Source organism: Hyperolius riggenbachi, chromosome 6 (genome assembly GCF_040937935.1).
Source record: "Hyperolius riggenbachi isolate aHypRig1 chromosome 6, aHypRig1.pri, whole genome shotgun sequence".
Classification (NCBI taxonomy): Eukaryota; Metazoa; Chordata; class Amphibia; order Anura; family Hyperoliidae; genus Hyperolius; species Hyperolius riggenbachi.
Genome location: NC_090651.1, coordinates 372,273,637 through 372,297,818, shown reverse-complemented (window position 1 = coordinate 372,297,818; position 24,182 = coordinate 372,273,637). Strand labels below are relative to the sequence as shown.

General features: G+C 44.2%; 1 protein-coding gene across 2 annotated transcripts in view; it reads right to left on the bottom strand.

Annotated features, from left to right (window-relative positions):
• The window catches only part of LOC137521942 (uncharacterized), a 63,315-nt gene extending 41,965 nt beyond the window's left edge, over nucleotides 1–21,350 (bottom strand). The window contains exons 1-3 of one of the 2 annotated variants that reach the window (XM_068241895.1): nucleotides 21,165–21,350; nucleotides 8,689–8,753; nucleotides 4,834–4,920 (exon numbers count right to left, since the gene is read on the bottom strand). In XM_068241895.1, coding sequence (XP_068097996.1) covers nucleotides 4,834–4,920; nucleotides 8,689–8,749 — 148 coding nt within the window. In that variant the 5' untranslated portion in view covers nucleotides 8,750–8,753; nucleotides 21,165–21,350. Of the gene's footprint in view, nucleotides 1–4,833; nucleotides 4,921–8,688; nucleotides 8,754–21,067; nucleotides 21,090–21,164 lie in introns of those variants that run through there. The other variant, XM_068241896.1, reaches the window with a different exon arrangement.
• Between the last annotated feature and the right edge of the window lie 2,832 nt (nucleotides 21,351–24,182).

The window sequence follows — 24,182 nt, the reverse complement described above, 5'->3', positions numbered from 1 at the left end:
CCCTTCCCTCCAGTATAGGTAGCCAGATGACCCCTCACCCTTTCCCTCCAGTATAGGTAGCCAGATGACCCCTCACCCTTTTCCTCCAGTATAGGTAGCCAGATCACTCCTCCACCTTTCCCTCCAGTATAGGTAGCCAGATGACCCCTTCCTTTTAGTATAGGTAGCCTGATGACCCCTCACCCTTTCCCTCCAGTATAGGTAGCCAGATGACACCTCCCCCTTCCCTCCAGTATAGGTAGCCAGATGACCCCTCACCGTTTTCCTCCAGTATAGGTAGCCAGATGACTCCTCCACCTTTCCCTCCAGTATAGGTAGCGAGATGACCCCTTCCTTTTAGTATAGGTAGCCTGATGACCCCTCACCCTTTCCCTCCAGTATAGGTAGCCAGATCACTCCTCCACCTTTCCCTCCAGTATAGGTAGCCAGATCACTCCTCCACCTTTCCCTCCCAAGGGCAAACGCAGGATTTTTAAGGGGGGGGATTCCTGAAAGGTCCGGAAGCACTTATGTCCCCGAGTGCTTCCGAAGACAGGTGGCTCCATACTGCCCATGCACAAAAGTGCGCTGGCGTACTACGGGGCTGCCTGCCTTTGGAAGTATTTAAGGACACAAGTGTTTCTGAGGGCTTCTGGTAGCAGCAAATTTGAACGGGGGACAGCGCTGGAACAACTCCGAGAGAGGAACGGGAGATAGACTTAGTTTGGACAATTCAGTGGAATATGCCACATTGGCTATCATTCATAAAGCATTTCCGCATGCGGAAATGCTAAAAACAGCTGACTTTACCGACCACTCGGCAATGTCAGCATTCATAAAGGCTCTTTCCGCATGAAAAAATGACACTACCGAGCAGAGTGATAAATCACCGCCTTGTGCGGAGATTATCGGAACAAATGTAGCAAAATGTTAATTCATGAAGATGAGAGGTCGGGAAGTACCGCTCACTCTGATGTGGCGATACCAATCCAAGTGAATGGAGACACAGACCTCCCAGGCAGCTGCAGCAGAGCGGAACACGGAGAAATGTATCAACTCGGCAGCTTCCGTGTCTCCGCCTGCCTACCGCCTGCCTACCACCAGCTTAGCTCGGGGAATCTCCGCACTGCCACCGCACCTGGATGTTTTTTTATGAATGCCCACCCAGAAGTCTAAAACACCGCCAGCGGTGTTTTCCCGCACTGATTCCCCGTACCGACAGCTCCTTTATGAATGATAGCCATAGTGTCACATAGCGCAAGCGATAGTCATATGATGCAGCGATATATGCAACTGCGGAAGATGGCGGTGCTATATAAATGCTAAATAATAATTTGCCTCACCAGGATTGCACTTTTATTTAGCTTTCCTGTATGACAAGAAGACACAGCCAGCCAGCACTAGGGGAAGAGGGAAACAAAGGTGAATGAGGGAGGGCTGGTGCACACCAAGAGAGTGATTTGAAAAGCGCTTGGCTAATGTTACCCTATGAGGGTGTTCTCACAGCAGCGTTGTGATTTTTTCAAAATCGCAGGTATGCTGCATGTAGCATTTTTTTGAGCAATTCATTCATAAATCGCTCTGAAAATTGCTTCACAAAATTGCACTCACTAATTGCTAGCAATTGCTATTGTGATTTTGGCGTGCATTAGCCCAGTAAGAGGAGGAGTGGAGAGAGACTGAGAAGCAGAGAGCTTATCTGTATTGCAGTCCCACATCACACAGAGGCTACTTGCCTGTAATAGGACTCATGTCCCTGCCAGTCCCTCACACAAGTCAGAAAGCATCCCTCCTGGAGTCTGGGGACTGTCAAAAACTTTTCACCTTGTTTAACACCTTATCCACACATGCAGTCATTATAACAATGAGGAGAGACCAGACAGATGTTTGCCCACGGACCCTCCAGGCAAGCTCTGCATCATGCTAGGGATATTTACCAGCTTGCCTGCCCTCTAATTGCACTTTTATCAGCTAGCCTAGTGTTTCACCTGAATACACCAGACACAAATCTCTGAATGAAAGTCTGCCTGGGGGGAGATTGCCCCCCTTCCAGCCATCACTAGGGGAAGGAGGAAAACAATAGTGAATGCAGAGAGAGTATCTGTATTGCAGTCCCACATCACACAGGCTACTTGCCTGTAATGTGTCTCCTGTCCCTGCCAGCCAAATCCAAAAAAGCTTTATTGGCAGGACCAAATACATTTAGCATTGCCAAAGCAAAAACAAACACATAGTGGGGGGGATTGTGGGAATAGGGGAATGATATAGGTATACCTTCCATAGGGGTGTGGAGGATGTAAGGGATGGTCAGCCTCTCACACAAGCTGCAGGCAGCCCTCCTGGAGTTTAGGGACTGTCAAAACTTTTCAACCTGTGAAATACCTTTTGTAGCTGTCTACATGCAGTCTTTACAATAGTAAAAGAGCTGAGTTTTTCCCACAGTCCCTGCAGGAGGCAAGCCTTTGTGTATTTACCAGTTTGCCTGCTTCAGCGATTTCAGGGAAATTTTTTTAAAGGTACATGAGTCTCAGGGGGGTGTTCCATACATCCAAACCCCCCCCCCCCCCCCCCCGTCTGGATATGCCAGTGCCTGCAGTATAGGTAGCCAGATGACTCCTCACCCTTTCATTCCAGTATAGGTAGCCAGATCACTCCTCCACGTTTCCCTCCAGTATAGGTAGCCAGATCACTCCTCCACCTTTCCCTCCAGTATAGGTAGCCAGATCACTCCTCCCCTTTTCCCTCCAGTATAGGTAGCTAGATGACTCCCCCCCCCCTTTCCCTCCAGTATAGGTAGCCAGATGACGCCTCCACCTTTCCCTCCAGTATAGGTAGCCAGATCACTCCTCCACCTTTCCCTCCAATATAGGTAGCCAGATGACCCCTCACCCTTTTCCCTCCAGTATAGGTAGCCAGATGACTCCTCCCCCTTTTCCCTCCAGTATAGGTAGCCAGATGACTCCTCCCCCTTTCCCCTCCAGTATAGGTAGCCAGATCACTCCTCTACGTTTCCCTCCAGTATAGGTAGCCAGATCACTCCTTCCCTTTTCCCTCCAGTATAGGTAGCCAGATGACTCCTCCCCCCTTTCCCTCCAGTATAGGTAGCCAGATCACGCCTCCACCTTTCCCTCCAGTATAGGTAGCCAGATCACTCCTCCACCTTTCCCTCCAATATAGGTAGCCAGATCACTCCTCCCCTTTTCCCTCCAGTATAGGTAGCCAGATGACTCCTCCCCCCCTTTCCCTCCAGTATAGGTAGCCAGATCACTCCTCCACGTTTCCCTCCAGTATAGGTAGCCAGATCACTCCTCCCCTTTTCCCTCCGGTATAGGTAGCCAGATGACTCCTCCCCCCTTTCCCTCCAGTATAAGTAGCCAGATCACTCCTCCACGTTTCCCTCCAGTATAGGTAGCCAGATCACTCCTCCCCTTTTCCCTCCAGTATAGGTAGCTAGATGACTCCCTTAATCACTCTTTCCCCCCTTCCTTTCAGTATAGGTAGCCAGATCACTCCTCCACATTTCCCTCCAGTATAGGTAGCCAGATCACTCCTCCCCTTTTCCCTCCAATATAGGTAGCCAGATCACTCCTCCCCTTTTCCCTCCAGTATAGGTAGCTAGATGACTCCCTTAAACCCTCTTTCCCCCCCTTCCTTTCAGTATAGGTAGCCAGATCACTCCTCCACATTTCCCTCCAGTATAGGTAGCCAGATCACTCCTCCCTTTTCCCTCCAGTATAGGTAGCCAGATGACTCCCTTAATCCCTCTTTCCCCCCCTTCCTTTCAGTTTAGGTAGCCAGCTCACCTTCACACTGCAGCAGCCATCAGTGTCACTTATTTCTCTGCTTATCTCCTGTGCAGAAGCTTCCTCTACCTTTCCATCTCCAATGCTGCCCAAGTCCATAGCGGCCGGCCACAATACAAATGTGCACAGAGAGAGCAGGGTGGCTGCTGCACAGGTGGCTGGCAGCAGAGTACCGCAGTCAGGCGCTCGCCTGATCTCCCTGCATTGCAAATGCTGCACCAGTTTAGCCTGATGCTTTGGTGCCCTTGTTCCTGTGGTGCCCTAGGCCATGGCCTAAGAGGCCTTGGCCTAAATCCGGCCCTGGCTATAGTGCTGTAGAAGATATTTAATCTCTAGTGGTGATACTAAAATTCAACCTCTAAATTTTGATTCCACAGAAACCAGAATTCTCGGGGCTGAACTGAAACTTTGGAGAGCGCTAATCAGATCCAGGAACTGCCCATTAACTAAGCCTGCACCTATTGAGTAAGGAGACCTTGGGCAAGACTCCCTAATGCTGCTACTTCCTATAGAGCGCACCCTAGTGGCTGCAGCTCTGGTGTTTTGAGGCTGCCTGGAGAAAAGCCTGATATAAATGTTCTGTGTCTTGTTCAACTCTGCAGCACTTTACACTTTCTCCGGCACGTTCTACACTCTCTGTTTCGCAAAGAAAGGGTGTCCGCGCGATATCCCTTGCATCAAGTTCCTTTATTATGGACGTATCCACACCAAATCACACATCATGTAGCTGACATGTTTCGAACCGAACGGTTCTTACTCATAGCAACATGTCAGCTACATGATGTGTGATTTGGTGTGGATACGTCCATAATAAAGGAACTTGATGCAAGGGATATCGTGCGGACACCCTTTCTTTGCTTCTACTTTGTTGGATTGGCCTGTCCTGGTTCCGGCACTGTCCCAGGGAAGGGTGAGCGGTTTTCTGGTGACTTCTCTCTGTTTCGATCGGAGGCGGCTCTATCTTTTGGCATGTTAAGCGGCCATCTGCCAGTGTGTGGTCATCGTAACTAAAATTAGATGGTATGTGAAAGTTTTAAAAGAAGGCTCTTACGTGCATTGATTGAATAGTGTACAGCTGCCCACACGTGGCCGGTTAGACATGATTCCTCTGAGGAGACGGCACGGGGGAGCGAGAAGCCTAAAAGAGAGAGAAATTAAAGAGATGAAGGTCAATAATGGCAACTTTGTTATATTTTACTCAATATGGGACCTTATTTACCAAACTATTCTTTACAAGAACAAGTCCCTATTGCTTCAAAGTGGAGATGGTCAATTCAATTAGATGCAAATATTTCCAGGACTTGTAGGCAAATTTAATTTGTAAGCAGTTCAGAATTAAAGAGAGTCTGAAGTCTCGGGAAATCACCCTTTTTTTCAGCTAGTCCTGTTAAGCACTAATGGCTTAGCTGAACCGTTGCTATCCCGCAGCAAAACGAGACTTTATTCACCCCAAAATTCCCGGGGCAAATTGCGGGGCTCCTTCCTGTTGGAGGCAGAGCTTTGAGCTGCAGCTCTGCCTCCATTCGCGTCTATCTCCCGCAGATCTCCGCCTCCTCCCGTCCCTCTCTAACTTCTTTCACTGAGAGGGGCGGAGATCCGTGTGAGATAGACACGAAAGAAGGCAGAGCTACAGCTCTAAGCTCTGGAAAGGACCAGGAAAGTCGTGGATTTTTGCCCCAGTATTTGGGGGTGAATAAAGTTTTGTTTTGCCGCGGGATAGCGGCGTTTCAGCTAAACCATTAGTGCTTAACAGAACTGGCTGTAAAAAAGGGCGATTTTCAGAGGCTTCTGTGTCTCTTTAACAATAAACACATTCTATTGGTTAAGTTCCATGCTGCATACAATTTGAATGTAGGCAGAAATGATCATCGGCTCACTGAGTTCCTCTACTTCACACTGACCAATGAGATATTACTCAGTATGCAAACCTCCATTTTCTCACTGACATGAACCAGCACAGTTGTGTCTAACTGAGGGAGGATTCCTATTGGTTCGTGAAAGAACCAATGAGGATCCCAGGTGGCACATTTAAAGATATTTTGCCAGGCTTCCTGTACATTAGAATAGCCGGAGCTGGCAGAGGAGAGCTGCTTGTGTGCGGATGGGTGGCGGGGATCTTCAGTAAAGGTACGGAGGATATTGGCATGGGATCATTTCTTCCAGAGCCCCCACATCATGGACCATGTGGGCTGGTTTAGCTCAGGGTGCGGAGCCCCACACAGTCTGGGCTGATGAAGAGAAAGTCCGGGAGGGATGTCCCACGGCGAGATGGTATCACCTAGTATGTGTGGTGCATTCTTCCTGTCGGATGGGGAGGGGGGGGTGCTACCTAGTTTGGATGGCCCTTACAAATATCATATAATTTATTTAAAGGGGCACTACAGCAAAAAAAAATGTAAAATATGTGCAAACATATATAAATTAGAAGTACATTTTTTTCCAGAGTAAAATGAGCCATACATTACTTTTCTCCTATGTTGCTGTCACTTACAGTAGGTTGTAGAAATTTGACAGAAGTGACAGGTTTTGGACTAGTCCATCTATTTATAGGGGATACTCAGGGATATATTTATTTTCAAAAGCACTTAGTGAATGGCAGTTGCTCTGCCCAACTGCCAAAAAACTGTGTAGGTAGCAGGTAGGCTGACCAGCATCATTGTTTAAATCATTTTTAAGGAATATCTTTATAAAGAATAAAAGCCTTGCTGAGAATCCCCTATGAAGAGATGGACTAGTCCAAAACCTGTCACTTCTGTCAGATTTCTACTGCCTACTGTAAGTGACAGCAACATAGGAGAAAAGTAATTTATGGCTTATTGTACTCTGGAAAAAAACGTACTTCTTATTTGTTTATGTTTGCACATATTTTAAATTTTACAATTTTTCGCCATAGTGCCTATTTAACAAAAGGCAGTTTGCCCTTCCACACACAGTATTTTGCTGTAATTATGTAATGCAAAAAATGTACAGTATATTCATTCAATCATTTAAAGAATTTTTTTTCATATCGTGATAAAAACACAGAAAGTACAAGGGCCATCCAGAAATTAAAACCTGCTTGCTTTTATTTGCAATGCAATACATTCTTTCTGTGAAATGTTTTGCACCTTGCACTTTTTCTGTTCCCTGCACCACTTGTCACATGACTGCAGAATGCCAGTAACTGTTTGTTCAGCATCATCAACATGAAGCCCTCCCCCAATCCTTAAGATACATAGCTAAGGAGAGTGATATTACTAAACAAAGAAATAAAAAAAAAAATGTGAAATGCTTAAATAAAGGGGATGATTATGTGGAGAAATAATCAGAAGATACAAGGACCCTAAAGGTGGCCATACATCCAGAGATTTGGATGTGCAATCGACTATTCGATTAGATCATTTTATAGAATCAAAAGTGGCTGATTTCATGTCGAATCGACCAGCTTAGTTGATCGATCTGGATACAAGATATCGGTTAATTGCACAGGAATCGGCTAACGTTCACATGTCTTTCGATCTACTCTGAATCGATTTGCATTCAGAGCATCTAGACCAGGGATGGTCGTAGTCAGCCAAGTTCACTACGTTGAAACTACGCGTAGTTTTACACAATTACGATTCGCCAAACTACGGCTGCGAAATCAAATATTCGCTTCGTATGCATTTCATGGACCACGCGTTAAAATACGCAATTACGCGTAGTGCGAAGCGTAGTTTATGCGGATGCTTATGCCCGCATGCAGAAAATTGTACGCATTATTTCTTCATTAATTGCTCATACCGGTAACTCTTCTATGCGTACATTCCCCTTTCCAAAGCGTAAATTTGTAAGCATGTAACCGTACGCGGAAAATTAGACGCGAGTAACGCATTCGTAGTTCACTACGCAATACACGTTAACTACGCATAGTGGGTGTAAGGTACGCGTAGCGGTACTTCATTATGCGTAAATTCGTAAGCGTAGTTTTGAAACGTCACCTACGAACTACGATGCGTAGATGCGAACTACGATGCGTAAATTCACACTGGCGTAGTTTCTGCTCATCCCTGATCGAGACACAACATCCGTCAAGTCGAATGTGTAGGTTAATCGCATAGGATATCGTGATATCGTGTAGTGTGTGGGCCACTAGTTGATTGACTGTCGATCAACCACACTGAAGTTGATTACTTAATAAAGTCGATCACTTTGCCAACTGAATTAGAATCGCTAGATGTATGACTACCTTTACTCAATTAACTTTTTCTCCTGAGATTTCTCCCAGGAGATACATTTGAATCTTCTCTGTTCAATAGCTTTTCAGAAGTTCAGAATTGAAAGCTTATCAAAAAGTAGGTAAAAAACGAATATCAAAATAATTTTAAGTATTTCTTTGCTTGCTGGTGGTTTAAAAGCATTTCCTTGGTTAGATGTGAAAATATTACCTGGGGCAAAAAAGTTAATTGAATAGGGGCCAGTGTGTCTCAAATGAAATAAATGCAGAGTACAGTGCAGTATATTTTATCTAAAGTTTAGATAGTTTACACAGCATATCTAGCTGACTGTTTATTCCTGTGATACAAAGAGGGCAGCCATGTTCTGTTTGTCACACTGTCACAGGCTGTGGGCTGGAAATGCTTTCAACTTGCCTGTGTGTAAATTCAGTCCCCTCTCCTCCTCCCCTCTGCCTCTGAAATCAATGGCTAGTGACCTCCTCCTCCTGCCCAGACTGAGCTCCCATAAGCCCTTGCTACAGTGCCAAGGCAAAAAAGGAGCTGTGGGCGAGGCTTGTTTAGTTTATAGGGAATTAGAGTATTAAAACAAAACAAAAAAAGTATTTGGCTTGAGGAATGCCCTTGAAACTATATGAAAGGAACACAATTATGCAATGAGTAAAAGTTTATCTCGGATCCACTTTAAGTAATTCAAGATTTAAAATACTCACCTAATTGTACTAGTGCAATGGATGCCCCCAGAATAGCCAAAAAAGTTGTTGATGGTTTCATGGTCCTGGATAGAGAATGTACAAATATTTTCAGTGTGAGTGTTGACATATAAACACATCAGTCTGGTTTTCCACAATAAACCTTAGAACATACTAAAATAATATCCATCCCATCCATAAAAATGGTTTGTACCTATACAAACACAAGCACACACATGGAATATACAAACACTCGTACACACATGGAATATACAAACACTCGTACACACATGGAATATACAAACACTCGTACACACATGGAATATACAAACACTCGTACACACATGAATATACAAACACTCGTACACACATGGAATACACAAACACTCGTACACACATGGAATACACAAACACTCGTACACACATGGAATATACAAAAATATGTACACACATGGAATATACAAACACTAGTACATACATGGAAAATACAAACACTCGTACACACATGGAATATACAAACACTAGTACATACATGGGATGTGCAAACACTAGTACACACATGGGATGTACAAACACTCATACACACATGGAATATACAAACACTCGTACACACATGGAATATACAAACACAAGTACACATGTGGAATATACAAACACTTGTACACACATGGAATACACAAACACACACATGGAATATACAAACACTTGTACACACATGGAATACACAAACACATGCACACACATGAAATATACAAACACTCGTCCACACATGGAATACAAAAACACTTGTACACACATGGAATATACAAACACTCGTACACACATGGAATACAGAAAAATATGTACACACATGGAATATACAAACACTCGTACACACATGGAATATACAAACATTTGTACACACATGGAATATACAAACACTCGTACACACATGGAATATACAAACACTCGTACACACATGGAATATACAAACATTTGTACACACATGGGATGTACAAACACTCGTACACACATGGAATATACAAACACTCATACACACATGGAAAATACAAACACTCGTACACACATGGAATATACAAACACTCGTACACACATGGAATATACAAACACTCGTACACACATGGAATATACAAACACTCGTACACACATGGAATATACAAACACTCGTACACACATGGAATATACAAACATTTGTACACACATGGGATGTACAAACACTCGTACACACATGGAATATACAAACACTTGTACACACATGGAAAATACAAACACTCGTACACACATGGAATATACAAACACTCGTACACACATGGAATATACAAACATTTGTACACACATGGAATATACAAACACTTGTACACACATGGAATATACAAACATTTGTACACACATGGAATATACAAACATTTGTACACACATGGAATATAAAAACACTAGTACACACATGGAATATACAAACACTCATACACACATGGAATATACAAACACTCGTACACACATGGAATACACAAACACATGCACACACATAGAATATTCAAACACTTGTACACACATGGAATATACAAATACTCGTACACACATGGAATATACAAACACTCGTACACACATGGAATATACAAACACTCGTACACACATGGAATATACAAACACCCGTACACACATGGAAAATACAAACACTCGTACACACATGGAATATACAAACACTCGTACACACATGGAAAATACAAACACTCGTACACACATGTAATATACAAATACTCGTACACACATGGAATATACAAACACTTGTACACACATGGAATATACAAACACTTGTACACACATGGAATATACAAACACAAGTACACACATGGAATATACAAACACTTGTACACACATGGAATATACAGACACTTGTACACACATGGAAAATACAAACACTCATACACGGAATATACAAATACTCGTACACACATGGAATATACAAACACTCGTAAACACATGGAATATACAAACACTCCTACACACATGGAATATACAAACACTCGTAAACACATGGAATATACAAACACAAGTACACACATGGAATATACAAACACTTGTACACACATGGAAAATACAAACACAAGTACACACATGGAAAATACAAACACATGCACACACATAGAATATCCAAACACTCGTACACACATGGAATATACAAACACAAGTACACACATGGAAAATACAAACACTTGTACACACATGGAATATACAAACACAAGTACACACATGGAATATACAAGCACAAGTACACACATGGAATATACAAACATTTGTACACACATGGAAAATACAAACACAAGTACACACATGGAATATACAAACATTCTTACACACATGGAATATCCAAACACGCATACACACATGGAATATCCAAACACTCGTACACACATGGAATATACAAACACTCGTACACACATGGAATATACAAACACAAGTACACACATGGAATATACAAACACAAGTACACACATGGAATATACAAGCACAAGTACACACATGGAATATACAAACATTTGTACACACATGGAAAATACAAACACAAGTACACACATGGAATATACAAACCCTCTTACACACATGGAATATACAAACACAAGTACACACATGGAATATACAAACACCCGTACACAGATAGAATATACAAAAACTCGCAGTGGCGTCACTAAAGTTGGTGATACCCGGTGCGGTAACCAACAACTACCCCCCCCCCCACCTCGCAAAACAAAATAGAGGGTAGTTAGAGAAGGGGGGGTGAGAGAGGGGAGGCATTGAGGGGGGTAGTGTGTGGGGGAAGTGAGAGAGGGGTAGTGAGGGGAGGGGGGGTGAGAGAGAAGGGGTAGTGAGAGGGGGTAGTAAGAGTGTTCAGAGAGAGAGAGAGAGGGTAGTGTGTGTGAAAGAGAGGGGTGTGTGATAGAGAGGGGTGTGTGTGAGAGAGAGCGGGGTAGTAAGAGGGGGGGGGGTGAGAGAGAGAGTAGTAAGAGAGAGGGGGTAGTGTGTGTGAGAGAGGGGGGTAGTGTGTGTGTGAGAGAGAAGGGGGGTGAGAAAGAGAGGGGGTAGTGTGTCACATATTGATTTTCAAAGGGAATATTTATATCGCTGCCATTCATACACTTTCCATGGTAGAGGCCTCAAATCTGGTACAGTCAGTCACTAGGAGACTGGGGTTTAAATTCTGAAAAGGGAGCGGGCCAAAAACAGCCAATCAGATTTGTTTAATTTCAATAGAAAAATGCAACTTATTGATGCCAAAGACCCCACAGCTCATTAAAATTGGTCATTGAGTAACTGTTTGTGAAGGGTAGAAATAGAGGGTGGAGCCAAAAACAACTAACTTCTTACATGGGGAAATATAAACTTCAGCTATTCTTACACTGTTAATGGCAGAGTTTTCAAACTTGACACACTTGGATCCTTGGGTAACTTCAGAACAGTAGGTGGAGCCTACAACGACCAATCAAAATTCACCTATTGATTTTCAAGGGGAATATTGAAACTACTGCCATTCTTACACTGTTAATGGCAGAGGCCTCAAACCTGCTACAGTTGGTCATTAAGTGACTGGGGTTCAAATTCACTAAAGTGGCAGAGCCACAAACAGCCAGATTTAATTTCCTGGATAAACTGCTTCCATTAGCACAATTTTGATGCCAGGAACCCGGAAGCTCACAAACTTTGTCATTGAGTGACTGAGTGTCAAAGTTACAAAAAACTGGGTGGAGTCAAAAACAGATTTTTCTGGGAAAATGTAAACTGCAGCCCTTCTTCCCTGTTAATGGCAGGGTTCTCAAACTTTGCACAGTTGGTTACTGGGTGACTGAGATTAATATTCAGAAAAGTGGGTGAAGCCTAAAAAGCCAATCAAAATTCACCTTTTGATTTTAAAGGGGAATATTAAAATTGCTGCCATTCGTGCACTGTTAATGGCACAAGCCTCAAACCTGGTACAGTTGGACATTGGGTGACTGGGGTTCAAATTCAGAAGAGGGGACAGAGCCACAAACAACCAATCAGATTTGTTTCATTTAATTCAGAAAATACAAATGAAGGACCCCAAAGTTCACAAACATGGTCATTGAGTGACTGTGTGTCCAGGTTACAAAGAGTGGGCAGAGCCAAAAACTAATTTCACTGGGAAAATAAAAAATGCGGCCATTCTTACACTGTTAATGGCAGGGATCTAAAAATGTGCCCAGATGGTCACTGGATGACTGAGATTAATATTCAGGGAAGTGGGTGGAGCCTATAATAGCCAATCAAAATGCACCTGTTGATTTTCAAGGGGAATATTTAAATTGCTGCCAGTTTTACACTGGTAATAGCAAATGCCTCAAACCTGCTACAGTTGGTCATTGGGTGACTGGGGTTGAAATGCTGGAGAGGGGTGGAGCCACAAACAGCCAATCTGATTTATTTAATTTCTATGGGAATATACAAATTATTGATGCCAATGGCCCCAGAGCTCACAAACTTGGTCAGTCAGTGTTTGTGCGTTAGGGTTAGAAAAAGTGGGTGCAGCCAACACCAGCCAAATACATACGCCGGGCAACACCGGGTCATCAGTGGGCAGAGACAAATAAAAATTTCACTGGGAAAATATAAACTGCAGCTATTCTTACACTGTTAATGGCAGGGTTCTTAAAGGGGAACTTCAACCTAAACAAACATACTGTCATTAAGTTACATTAGTTATGTTAATTAGAATAGATAGGTAATATAATCTCTTACCCGCCCCGTTTTAAAAGAACAGGCAAATGTTTGTGATTCATGGGGGCTGCCATCTTTGTCATGGGGGCAGCCATCTTTTTGGTTGAAAGGAGGTGACAGGGAGCAGGAGACACAGTTCCAACTGTCCTATGTCCTGATCACCCCTCCCAGCTGCATGCGCTAGGCTTCAAATGTCAAATTCAAAATGTAAAAAAAAAAAAAATTTGCACCAAAACAGCAGAATGAGAACAACAACATCAGAAATCCCATCATGCTTTGCACAGCATTGGGGGAAAAATGCCCGGGCAGTTTTTTTCTGTGCAGCTAAAAATGAGGCTTGTATAAGAGAAAAAAAGTTCCGATGCTGTAAAACAGTTAAAGAAACACCAGGCCTTTCCAGTGCTGCTGAGTCAATTTTTAGTCTGGAGGTTCACTTTAAACTTTGCACAGTTGGTCACTGGGTGACTGCGATTAACATTCAGAAAAGTGGGTGGAGCCTACAAAAGTCAATGAAATTTATTTTCAAGGGGAATATTTAATTGCTGCCATTCTTGCACTGTTAATGGCACAGGCCTAAAACCTGGTACAGGGTGACTGGGGTTCAAATTCCGAAAAGGGAGCAGAGCCACAAACAGTCAACCAGATTTTTTTCATTTCAATGCAAATTATTGATGCCAAATACCGCAAAGCTCACAAACTTGGTCATTGAGTAATTGTGTGTTAGGGTTTCAAAAAGTGGGCGGAGCCAACACCAGCCAAATACATACCCGGGCAACACTGAGCAATCAGCTAGTACATAATAATATGGTAGGAGATTAGACTATCACTATGGTAGGATTAGATTGTGAGCTCCTCTGAGGACAGTCAGTGACATGACTATGTACTCTGTAAAGTGCTGCAGAATATGTCAGTGCTGTATACAGGGGCTTGCAAAAGTATTCGGCCCCCTTGAAGTTTTCCACATTTTGTCACATTACTGCCACAAACATGAATCAATTTTATTGGAATTCCATGTGAAAGACCAATACAAAGTGGTGTACACGTGAGAAGTGGAACGAAAATCATACATGATTCCAAACATTTAAAAAAAAATATAACTGCAAAGTGGGGTGTGCGTAATTATTCAGCCCCCTGAGTCAATACTTTGTAGAACCACCTTTTGCTGCAATTACAGCTGCCAGTCTTTTAGGGTATGTCTCTACCAGCTTTGCACATCTAGAGACTGAAATCCTTGCCCATTCTTCTTTGCAAAACAGCTCCAGCTCAGTCAGATTAGATGGACAGCGTTTGTGAACAGCAGTTTTCAGATCTTGCCACAGATTCTCGATTGGATTTAGATCTGGACTTTGACTGGGCCATTCAAACACATGGATATGTTTTGTTTTAAACCATTCCATTGTTGCCCTGGCTTTATGTTTAGGGTTGTTGTCCTGCTGGAATGTAAACCTCCGCCTTAGTCTCAAGTCTTTTGCAGTCTCCAAGAGGTTTTCTCCCAAGATTGCCCTGTATTTGGCTCCATCCATCTTCCCATCAACTCTGACCAGCTTCCCTGTCCCTGCTGAAGAGAAGCACCCCCAGAGCATGATGCTGCCACCAGTATATTTGACAGTGGGGGTGGTGTGTTCAGAGTGATGTGCAGTGTTAGTTTTCCGCCACACATAGCGTTTTGCATTTTGGCCAAAAAGTTCCATTTTGGTCTCATTTGACCAGAGCACCTTCTTCCACATGGTTGCTGTGTCCCCCACATGGCTTGTGGCAAACTGCAAACAGGACTTCTTATGCTTTCTGTTAACAATGCCTTTCTTCTTGCCACTCTTCCATAAAGGCCAACTTTGTGCAGTGCATGACTAATAGTTGTCCTATGGACAGATTCCCCCACCTGAGCTGTAGATCTCTGCAGCTCGTCCAGAGTCACCATGGGCCTCTTGACTGCATTTCTGATCAGTGCTCTCCTTGTTCGGCCTGTGAGTTTAGGTGGACAGCCTTGTCTTGGTAGGTTTACAGTTGTGCCATACTCCTTCCATTTCTGAATGATCGCTTGAACAGTGCTCCGTGGGATGTTCAAGGCTTTGGAAATCTTTTTGTAGCCTAAGTCTGCTTTAAATGTCTCAATAACTTTATCCCTGACCTGTCTGGTGTGTTCTTTGGACTTCATGGTGTTGTTGCTCCCAATATTCTCTTAGACAACCTCTGAGGCTGTCACAGAGCACCTGTATTTGTACTGACATTAGATTACACACAGGTGCACTCAATTTAGTCATTAGCACTCATCAGGCAATGTCTATGGGCAACTGACTGCACTCAGACCAAAGGGGCTGAATAATTATTGCACACCCCACTTTTCAGTTATTTAATTGTAAAAAATGTTTGGAATCATGTATGATTTTCATTCCACTTCTCACGTGTACACCACTTTGTATTGGTCTTTCACGTGGAATTCCAATAAAATTGATTCATGTTTGTGGCAGTAATGTGACAAAATGTGGAAAACTTCCAGCGGGCCGAATACTTTTGCAAGCCACTGTAAATACATAATAATAATATGGTAGGACATTACACTATGACTATGGTAGGATTAGATTGTGACCTCCTCTGAGGACAGTCAGTGACATGACACTCTGGCACTGAAGTGCTATGGAGGATGTCAGCACTCTATAAATATTTACAGTGACACATTGATGAAATGTTTTTGGAGAGGAAGATATAAAGAGGGGGGGAGGAAAAGACATAGTGATAGAGGAGTAAAAAGCTTAGAGACTGGGAGGAGAGAAGGAGGTTGTGCTGGGGAGACACTGCAAGAGTTGAGAGAGAGAAGGAGAGAGGGATGGGCACTATGGCGGCACAGAAGACAACATACTCACCTTGTAGCACTAGGGTCCTAGGGGAAGTAGGCACACACTCTCCAATAAGGCCTCTGCCATTAACAGTGTAAGAATAGAAGTAATTTAAATATTCCAATTGAAAACAAATAGGTGAATTTTGATGTTGTGGTCGTTGTAGGCTCCACCCACCTTCCTGAATATTAATCTCAGTCACCCAGTGAGCAAGTGTGCCAAGTTTAAGAACCCTGCCATTAACAATGTAAGAATGGCTTCAGTTTATATTTTCCCACGTAAAAAGGTTGGTTGTTGGCTCCACTTGCTTTTTATTTAACTTTGACACAGTCGTTCAATGACCACGAGCTTTGGGGTCCTTGGCATCAATAATTTAACTTGTTCCATTGAAATGAAACAAATCTGATTGCCTGTTTGTGACACCGCCCCCTTTTCTGAATTTGAACCCCAGTCACCCAATGACCAACTATAGCAGGGTTGAGGATAGGTTGAATTTTACGTACATAAGTAAAATAACTTTTCCACACGCTGACTAAAATCAAAAGCTGCTTTACTGTACACAATTATCAATGGTCATGCAATGCATATGAATCCAAAATTATCCACTCACACCTCACAAATTCACACACACATCACCATCTATCAGAAGGGGCCCTTCTATCTATCATGCTTGGTATAAGGCGTATATACTGAGGCTTAGATTAGTCGTAGTCAAAACGTAAACTAGGGTCATACACGTGAGATCAGATGGCTGAGGTACAATAGGCTGAGACAAAGGCTAGGTCGTTTAACAGGCTAGGGTCATACACAGGTGGTCAGATGGCTGAGGTACAATAGGCTGAGACAAAGTCGTGGTCAGTTAGTATCAAAATGTCATACACAGAATATCAGGAAAATAACAAAAGCTAGTCTAAATGATAGATATATATTGCAAACACTGCATATATATATATATATATATATATATATATCAGAGCAACCAGGCTAATCACATATACAATAATATCAGAGTGACAGAGTGCCCAGCACCAGCATACTGATTGCTATCACGGGCAAGGACTCAATGAGAGACAGGGATTTAAATACCCTAAAGCCCGCCCAAGCCATTCCCAACCTGCAGCAACCAATCAGCACCTAGCATCCTGCCTGAGTGTCAGCTGAGCAATCTCTCAGCCGACACTATCACTGCCGACGTCTGGGGGCATAAGAGCGGCTCTGAGCCGCGGCCGCGTCATCCGAGCCACCTGAGCCAGCACTGGAACCGCTGACAGGTGAGTCCCTTACACTATCTTTCTATTTCAATAATGTCTAAAAAACCATCTAAATGATAGTGCCCTCAGTACCAGGCAAAAAAAAAAAAAAAAAAAGCACAATACAATCCGCTTTCGTATCATCAAAAAGGTTTCTGTTGATATACAAAATCGCTGAACGATTTCCTTCTGATTGCCAAGTTAATTCTATTATTTCCCACTATGGGTTCAGAGCGTTATAACAAAGTCTGCAAGTCTTTAGTCAATATAACTTACAGTTTGCTGTTTTGATCAATGATGCTCTCACTGTTCCTTCACTTATATAGAAGACTCCGGTCCCCTCGTGCTCTTATACATCCGCTGTTATGCCGCATCCTTGTAACTTTTTCCACGGTCTGTCCGCCTCCCCCCGCTGTAAGTCCCAGAGTGTTGTTCTCTGCACTTCCGCTCCGCTATGCTGGTTCTGGCTGGCTTCTTTGATGACCATTGATAATTGTGTACAAAAAAGCAGCTGTTGATTTTAGTCAGCGCGTGGAAAAGTTATTTTACTTATGTACGTTTAATTTACAACGTTAAAGTGATCCCTGCTTGACACGCAGCTTTTAGGAAACACCCATCAGCGCCATTTCTGGATAACATTAACTAGGTTGAATTTTAATTGGCTGTTATAGGCTCCACCCACTTTCCTGAATATTAATCCCAGTCACCCAGTAACCAACTGTGCGAAGTTTAACTACTTCAGCCTACAATGTTGTTTCACCTTATGCATCTGAGCAACTTTCACCTCCCATTCATTCGCCAATAACTTTATAACTACTTATCACACTGAAATGATCTATATCTCGTTTTTTCCGCCACCATTTAGGCTTACTTTGGGTGGTACATTTTGCTAAGAATTATTTTATTCTAAATCCATTTTAACAGGAAGATTAAGAAAGAAATAGAAAAAAAAATCATTATTTCTCAGTTTTTGTCCATTATAGTTTGAAATGAATACATGCTACCATAACTAAAACCCATGTATTTTATGTGCCCATTTGTCTTGGTTATTACACCATTTAAATTTTGTCCCTATCACAATGTATGGAGCCGATATTTTATTTGGAAATAAAGGTGCATTTTTTTCAGTTTTGCGTCCATCACTTATTACAAGCCCATAATTTAAAAATAACAGTAATATACCTTACTACATACATATTAGAAAAGTTTAGTCCCTAAGGTAACTATTTATGTATTTTTCATTCTATTTTACAAAAAAAATGTTTGTGTAGCTATCGGGGAGTGTGGGAGGTAAGGGACTCATTTTAACAGTAAAAAAAAGTCATTATCTGGAAATTTTTATTTCCAGTTGTAATTTTACTATTTGGCCACAAGATGCCCTTGGAGCTTACTTCTGCACACGTAATATTATTACTACACAAGAAGAAGTAAAGCGTGGATGGGGCAGAAGGGGATTCATGAAAGACAGAGCCGTCTTGCGGACGGTGTCGGTCTGTCATACGGGGACTTAGATCAATGAATGGGAACTGTTTTTCTATTCATCGATCTCCGGGCTAACGGAAGGCAACGGGAGCATGTGTGATTGCATGCCCGGCTCAACGGCGGCAGGGCAGGCTATCTAGTTGAATATTCCCGTCTAGATAGACTTAAAGGGGAACTGAAGAGAGAGGTATATGGAGGCTGCCATGTTTATTTCCTTTTAAGCTGATCCTCTGCCTCTAATACTATTAGCCATAGCCCCTGAACAAGCATGCAGCAGATCAGGTGTTTCAGACTTTAAGTCAGATCTGACAAGACTAGCTGCATGCTTGTTTCTGGTGTTATTCAGACACTACTGCAGAGAAATAGACAGCAGGGCTGCCAGGCAACTGGTATTGATTAAAAGGAAATAAATATGGCAGCCTCCATATACCTCTTACTTCAGTTCCCCTTTAAGTGGTTAAAAATCCTGCGATTAAGAGTCTAAGAATGATTGCAGTTACCAGTTACCAGCAGGGCTGCCAGGCAACTGGTATTGCTTAAAAGGAAATGAATATGGCAGCCGCCATATACCTCTCACTACAGTTCTCCTTTAAAACAAACGGCTGAAATGTCATTGGCTGTTTTATGCTCCGCCCACTTTCCCTGAATTTGTAACCTCGGTTGCCAAGTGAACAACTGTGCTAAGTTTGAGGACTCTGGCTTGATTACTGTGAGAATGGCAGCCTTTTACATTTTTTCCATTGACGTGAATGGGTAAAATCTGATTGGCTGTTGTGGTTCCACCCAGGTGTGCAGGGGGAGGGGGGGTGCGAGGCCCACACAGGTGGTAAGGGATCACCAAGTTTTGTTGAAACCAGTCAAGGCGTTTGAGTGATTGTGGCACATACATACATACACATATCCGATATTATATATACTAGTCTACCTAAGCTTAAAAACGGGCTCTAGGTTGAGAAATTACCGCCGCCAGTCAGTGTGCGTGCGCACCTACCCACTGCGCACCCGCCCTTCCCGCCCCGCGCGCACCCGGCTGCCCTGCTCCCTGGCCTGAACCGCCCGAACCTCCCGTCCCAACAGCTGTCTCTACTGCGCACATGCGCAGTACAAAAAAGCTTCGGACGGACAGACAGGGAAAGTGGATGACGCAGGGACAGTTAGGTTTTATTGTATAGGATAGATAGGGTAAGTCTGCGAAAGAGAGAGTTGAGTTGGGGAGAGGGGGTGGGAGGGACAGAAAGAGAGGGAGTGGAGGGGGGGTGGGAGGGACAGAAAGAGAGGGAGTGGAGGGGGGGGTGGGAGGGACAGAAAGAGAGGGGGTGGAGGGGACAGAAAGAGAGGGGGTGGTTGGAGTGTGGAAGGGACAGAAAGAGAGAGGGTGGGAGGGACAGAAAGAGAGAGGGTGGGATGGGGAGAAAAAGATAATGGGAGAGAGAGGGAGCTGAGGTGGGGAAGGAGAGCTAAAGAGAGACAGAGAGAGGGGATGGAAAGGGGGACAGGGCGGCACAGACAGACATGGAAGCCCCGGGAGGAGAGACTGTGCAGACAATGTGACCAGGGGGTCTTGGAGGATGAGGCCCACCTCCTGCTACACTGCAGCAAATACGCACCTGTGAGGACCACCCACTTCCAGAGACTCTCCGCCCACATCCAGGACTTTACCTCCACAGATGAGGAGAGGAAACTCCACATCCTACTGGGGGGGAAACAACCGTGCAAATAGCTGCCCGATATGTCACAGCCTGCCACCAACTGAGAGGAACATGATACCACATGGACTGTATACCTCCAATACCCCCTATGGACTGTATATCCCAGTCCCCCATACTGTCCCTTACATCCTACACACACCTATGGACTATATACCCCAACCCCCTATATCCTTCCCTTATTCCCACAATTGCCCCTCCCCATGTTAATGTTTTGTTTTGCTTTGGCAATGCTAAATGTATTTGGTCCTGCCAATAAAGCTTTTTGGATTTGGATTTGGACAGAGAGGTGGAGGGAGGGAGAGGTGGAGGAATAAAGCTGAGAAGAAGGAATTGCAGAATAGAATGAAGCTAGCAGGGTTCTGTTCACATTGAGCAATTATCATACCATTCCACTCACACTCATCCTTGTCTATATTGTTATTGCAGCTGTCGGAGAGCCGTGCATCAGCATCTCACCCAGACTTCCGCCTTTACAGGGACAGATCATAACAAACCTGACTTGTTTCTGTCTGGTCAGCTCTGTCCTGTGGCTGCGGCTATTGCTGGAGGGTCTTCCTGTGACAGACACACTTCTGCAGCAGCTTGTGTACTGTTAGAGAGGCACAGGATTCTGGGAAAGGAAGCAGGGAGAGGAGAGGGCTTCGCCCCTTGCCGAGGGCACAGATTAGCTGTCAGTAATTGTTCACTTCGGAGGGGGCGAGTGGGTAGAGTGAAGGGTGTGGCAGCATCAGGGAAACTGTTATATCATAACTTCTGCAGAGAAGCAGCTGAGGACGAGGCAGGGAGCTGCGAGTGAGAGAAATGCTGCGTCACTCATTGAAATAAATAATGTCTCAACTTATGGAGACCATTTAGCAGAAGTTAAAGGGGCACTATGGCGAAAAATTGTAAATTTAAAATATGTGCAAATATACAAATAGGAAGTAAGTTTTTTCCAGAGTAAAACGAGCCATAAATTTATTTTCTCCTATGCTGCTGTCACTTACAGTAGGTAGTAGAAATCTGACAGAAGCGACAGGTTTTGGACTAGTCCATCTCTTCATGGGGGATTCTCAGGGATTTATTTATTTTCAAAAGCACTTAGTGAAAGGCAGTTGCTCTGTCCAACTGCCAAAAAACTGTGTAGCAAGCTGGGAAGCTGGCCAGCATCATTGTTTAAAACCTTTTTAGGGAATATCTTTATAAAGAATAAAAGCCTTGCTGAGAATCCCCTATGAAGAGATGGACTAGTCCAAAACCTGTCGCTTCTGTCAGATTTCTACTACCTACTGTAAGTGACAGCAACATAGGAGAAAAGTAATTTATCGCTGATTTTACTCAGGAAGAAATGTACTTATTTTATTAATTATTACTAATTTCTCTATGTTTGCACATATTTTAAATTTTACAATTTTTCGCCATTGTGCCCCTTTAAGAACATTCCTCCCACCTTTTTGAGATGAGAAAGAGGGACACTTAAGCCATGCCCCTGCCACACCCCTGATCACGCCCCTGGTCACACATACCATAAAGATTTCATAAGAAAAAATGTTATGTATTTTATAATTCAAACTACACTGGTCCTTTCTATCCTGGTTCATTTACCTTCAAATTAACATTTTAAAATTAGTAATGTACCAATTTAAAGGATGGGAATAAAGTTTTTTGTAGAAATATATATATATATATATATATATATATATATTTACATAGAAATAAAATAAATAAATAAATAGAAAGAGGGACAAAGTCCTGAAAGAGGGACAACAAAAAAGACAAGAGGGACAGGGTTCCCAAAGTGGGACAGTCCATCCAAAAGAGGGACACTTGGGAGCTATGGTTAAGAATGTAGCTGGTAGATTCCCCCCAACCTTGATCCCCACAGTGCCTTCCCCTCTTCCCATATAACTTTCTACTGCTACCTTCTTTCTCCCTAAATCTCACTCTATCTTTACTCTCAGCCCCTCCCCTCAGTGTCAGAGAAGGGAGGTGCAGAGCAGGATGGGAGGGGCTGAGCGTATAACATGCAAGAGATACTGGATGAGGAATACAGTACCTCTATTAAAGAAAATCTGTAACGAAAAAAGTTCCACTGGGAGGTACTCACCTCGGGTGGGGGAAGCCTCCGGATCATATCGAGGCTTCCCCCGTCCTCCTCGGTCCCAAGGTGGCAGCAAAAATCCTCCCGGAGCCGTGGCTCCAGCGCAGGCGCAGTATCCGCTCTCTGCACGGAGATAGGTGAAAATAGCCGATCTCCATCGGGCCGCTCTACTGCGCAGGCGCAAGTCTCCTGCACCTGCGCAGTAGAGTGGACCGGATGGAGATCGGCTATTTTTGCCTATTTCCAAGCGGAGAGCCGCAACAGCGCCCCCGCTGGAGCCAGAAAAGGTAAATATTGCACAGCCTGAATTGTCGGCTGTGCGTTCCGTGGGCTGCAGCGAGACCGCCGTGGGACACAGGAGGAAGGGGGAAGTCATGATAGGGTCCAGAGGCTTCCCCCTACCGAGGTGAGTACCCCTCAGGGGAACTTTTTTCAGTACAGATTCTCTTTAACACCAGTAACTCCACTGCTGTCACCTTGTAAGTTGGAAGGATCATCCACCCCAGCCCTTCTTCTGCCCAAGTCCTGGACCTTTGTGACCTGTGCCGTGTGTGTGTATGTGCTCTGAGCGCCAGCAAGCTCCTGGCCGGTGCATGGGAGAGGCTCAAGGGGTGAATTCACCCCTTTCAGCTGCCCGTGGAAAAGAGGCCTGACTCATCAGTGGGCAGCAGGAAGGAGCAGAGCAGAGAATCTACATGATTCAACAGCTGCATGGACATCCATGACTCCTCAACAAGAGTGCCTACTCACTGTTTTAAAGTATGGCTCCAGTCGGAGCAGGGGCATAGGCAAACGCAGGGGGGGATTACAGGTGCCCAGAATCCCTCCTCAGACCAGGTCTGGTGTAGTGTCTGGGGACTGGCAAAAGTTGAGACACCAGAATATCTGCAGGCATCCTACAGCTCACAGCACTGCCCCCTTTCTTTCCCTGCTACAGTTGACTTTTGATGTACAGAGCATGGAGCCACTCTGGGACACTTAAAGCCAATGGGTACCCTTTTAAAAATAAAAAAGTCAGATACTCACCTAAGGAGAGGGAAGGCTCGGTCCTAATGAGCCTTCCCTCTCCTCTCCCGGTGCCCTCGGTGCTGCGCTGGCTCCCCCGCACGCGTCCGCCGCCGCAGGGACTTCGGAGGTCTTCGGGAGCACTCGGGCTTCCGAAGACGGGCCGACCCATACTACGTAAGCGTGAGCGCGTCATAGAGGGCGCTCGCGCATGCGTAGTATGGAGCGGCCGCGTCATCGGGAGCCCGAGTGCTCCCGAAGGCTTCCGAAGGGAGCCTTCGGCATGCGGAAGTGGCAGTATTTGACCGAACTGGTCGAATACTGCCACGGGGGATCCTGCGCGGGACCGGGCACCGGGAGAGGAGGGGGAAGGCTCATTAGGACCGAGCCTTCCCTCTCCTTAGGTGAGTATCTGACTTTTTTATTT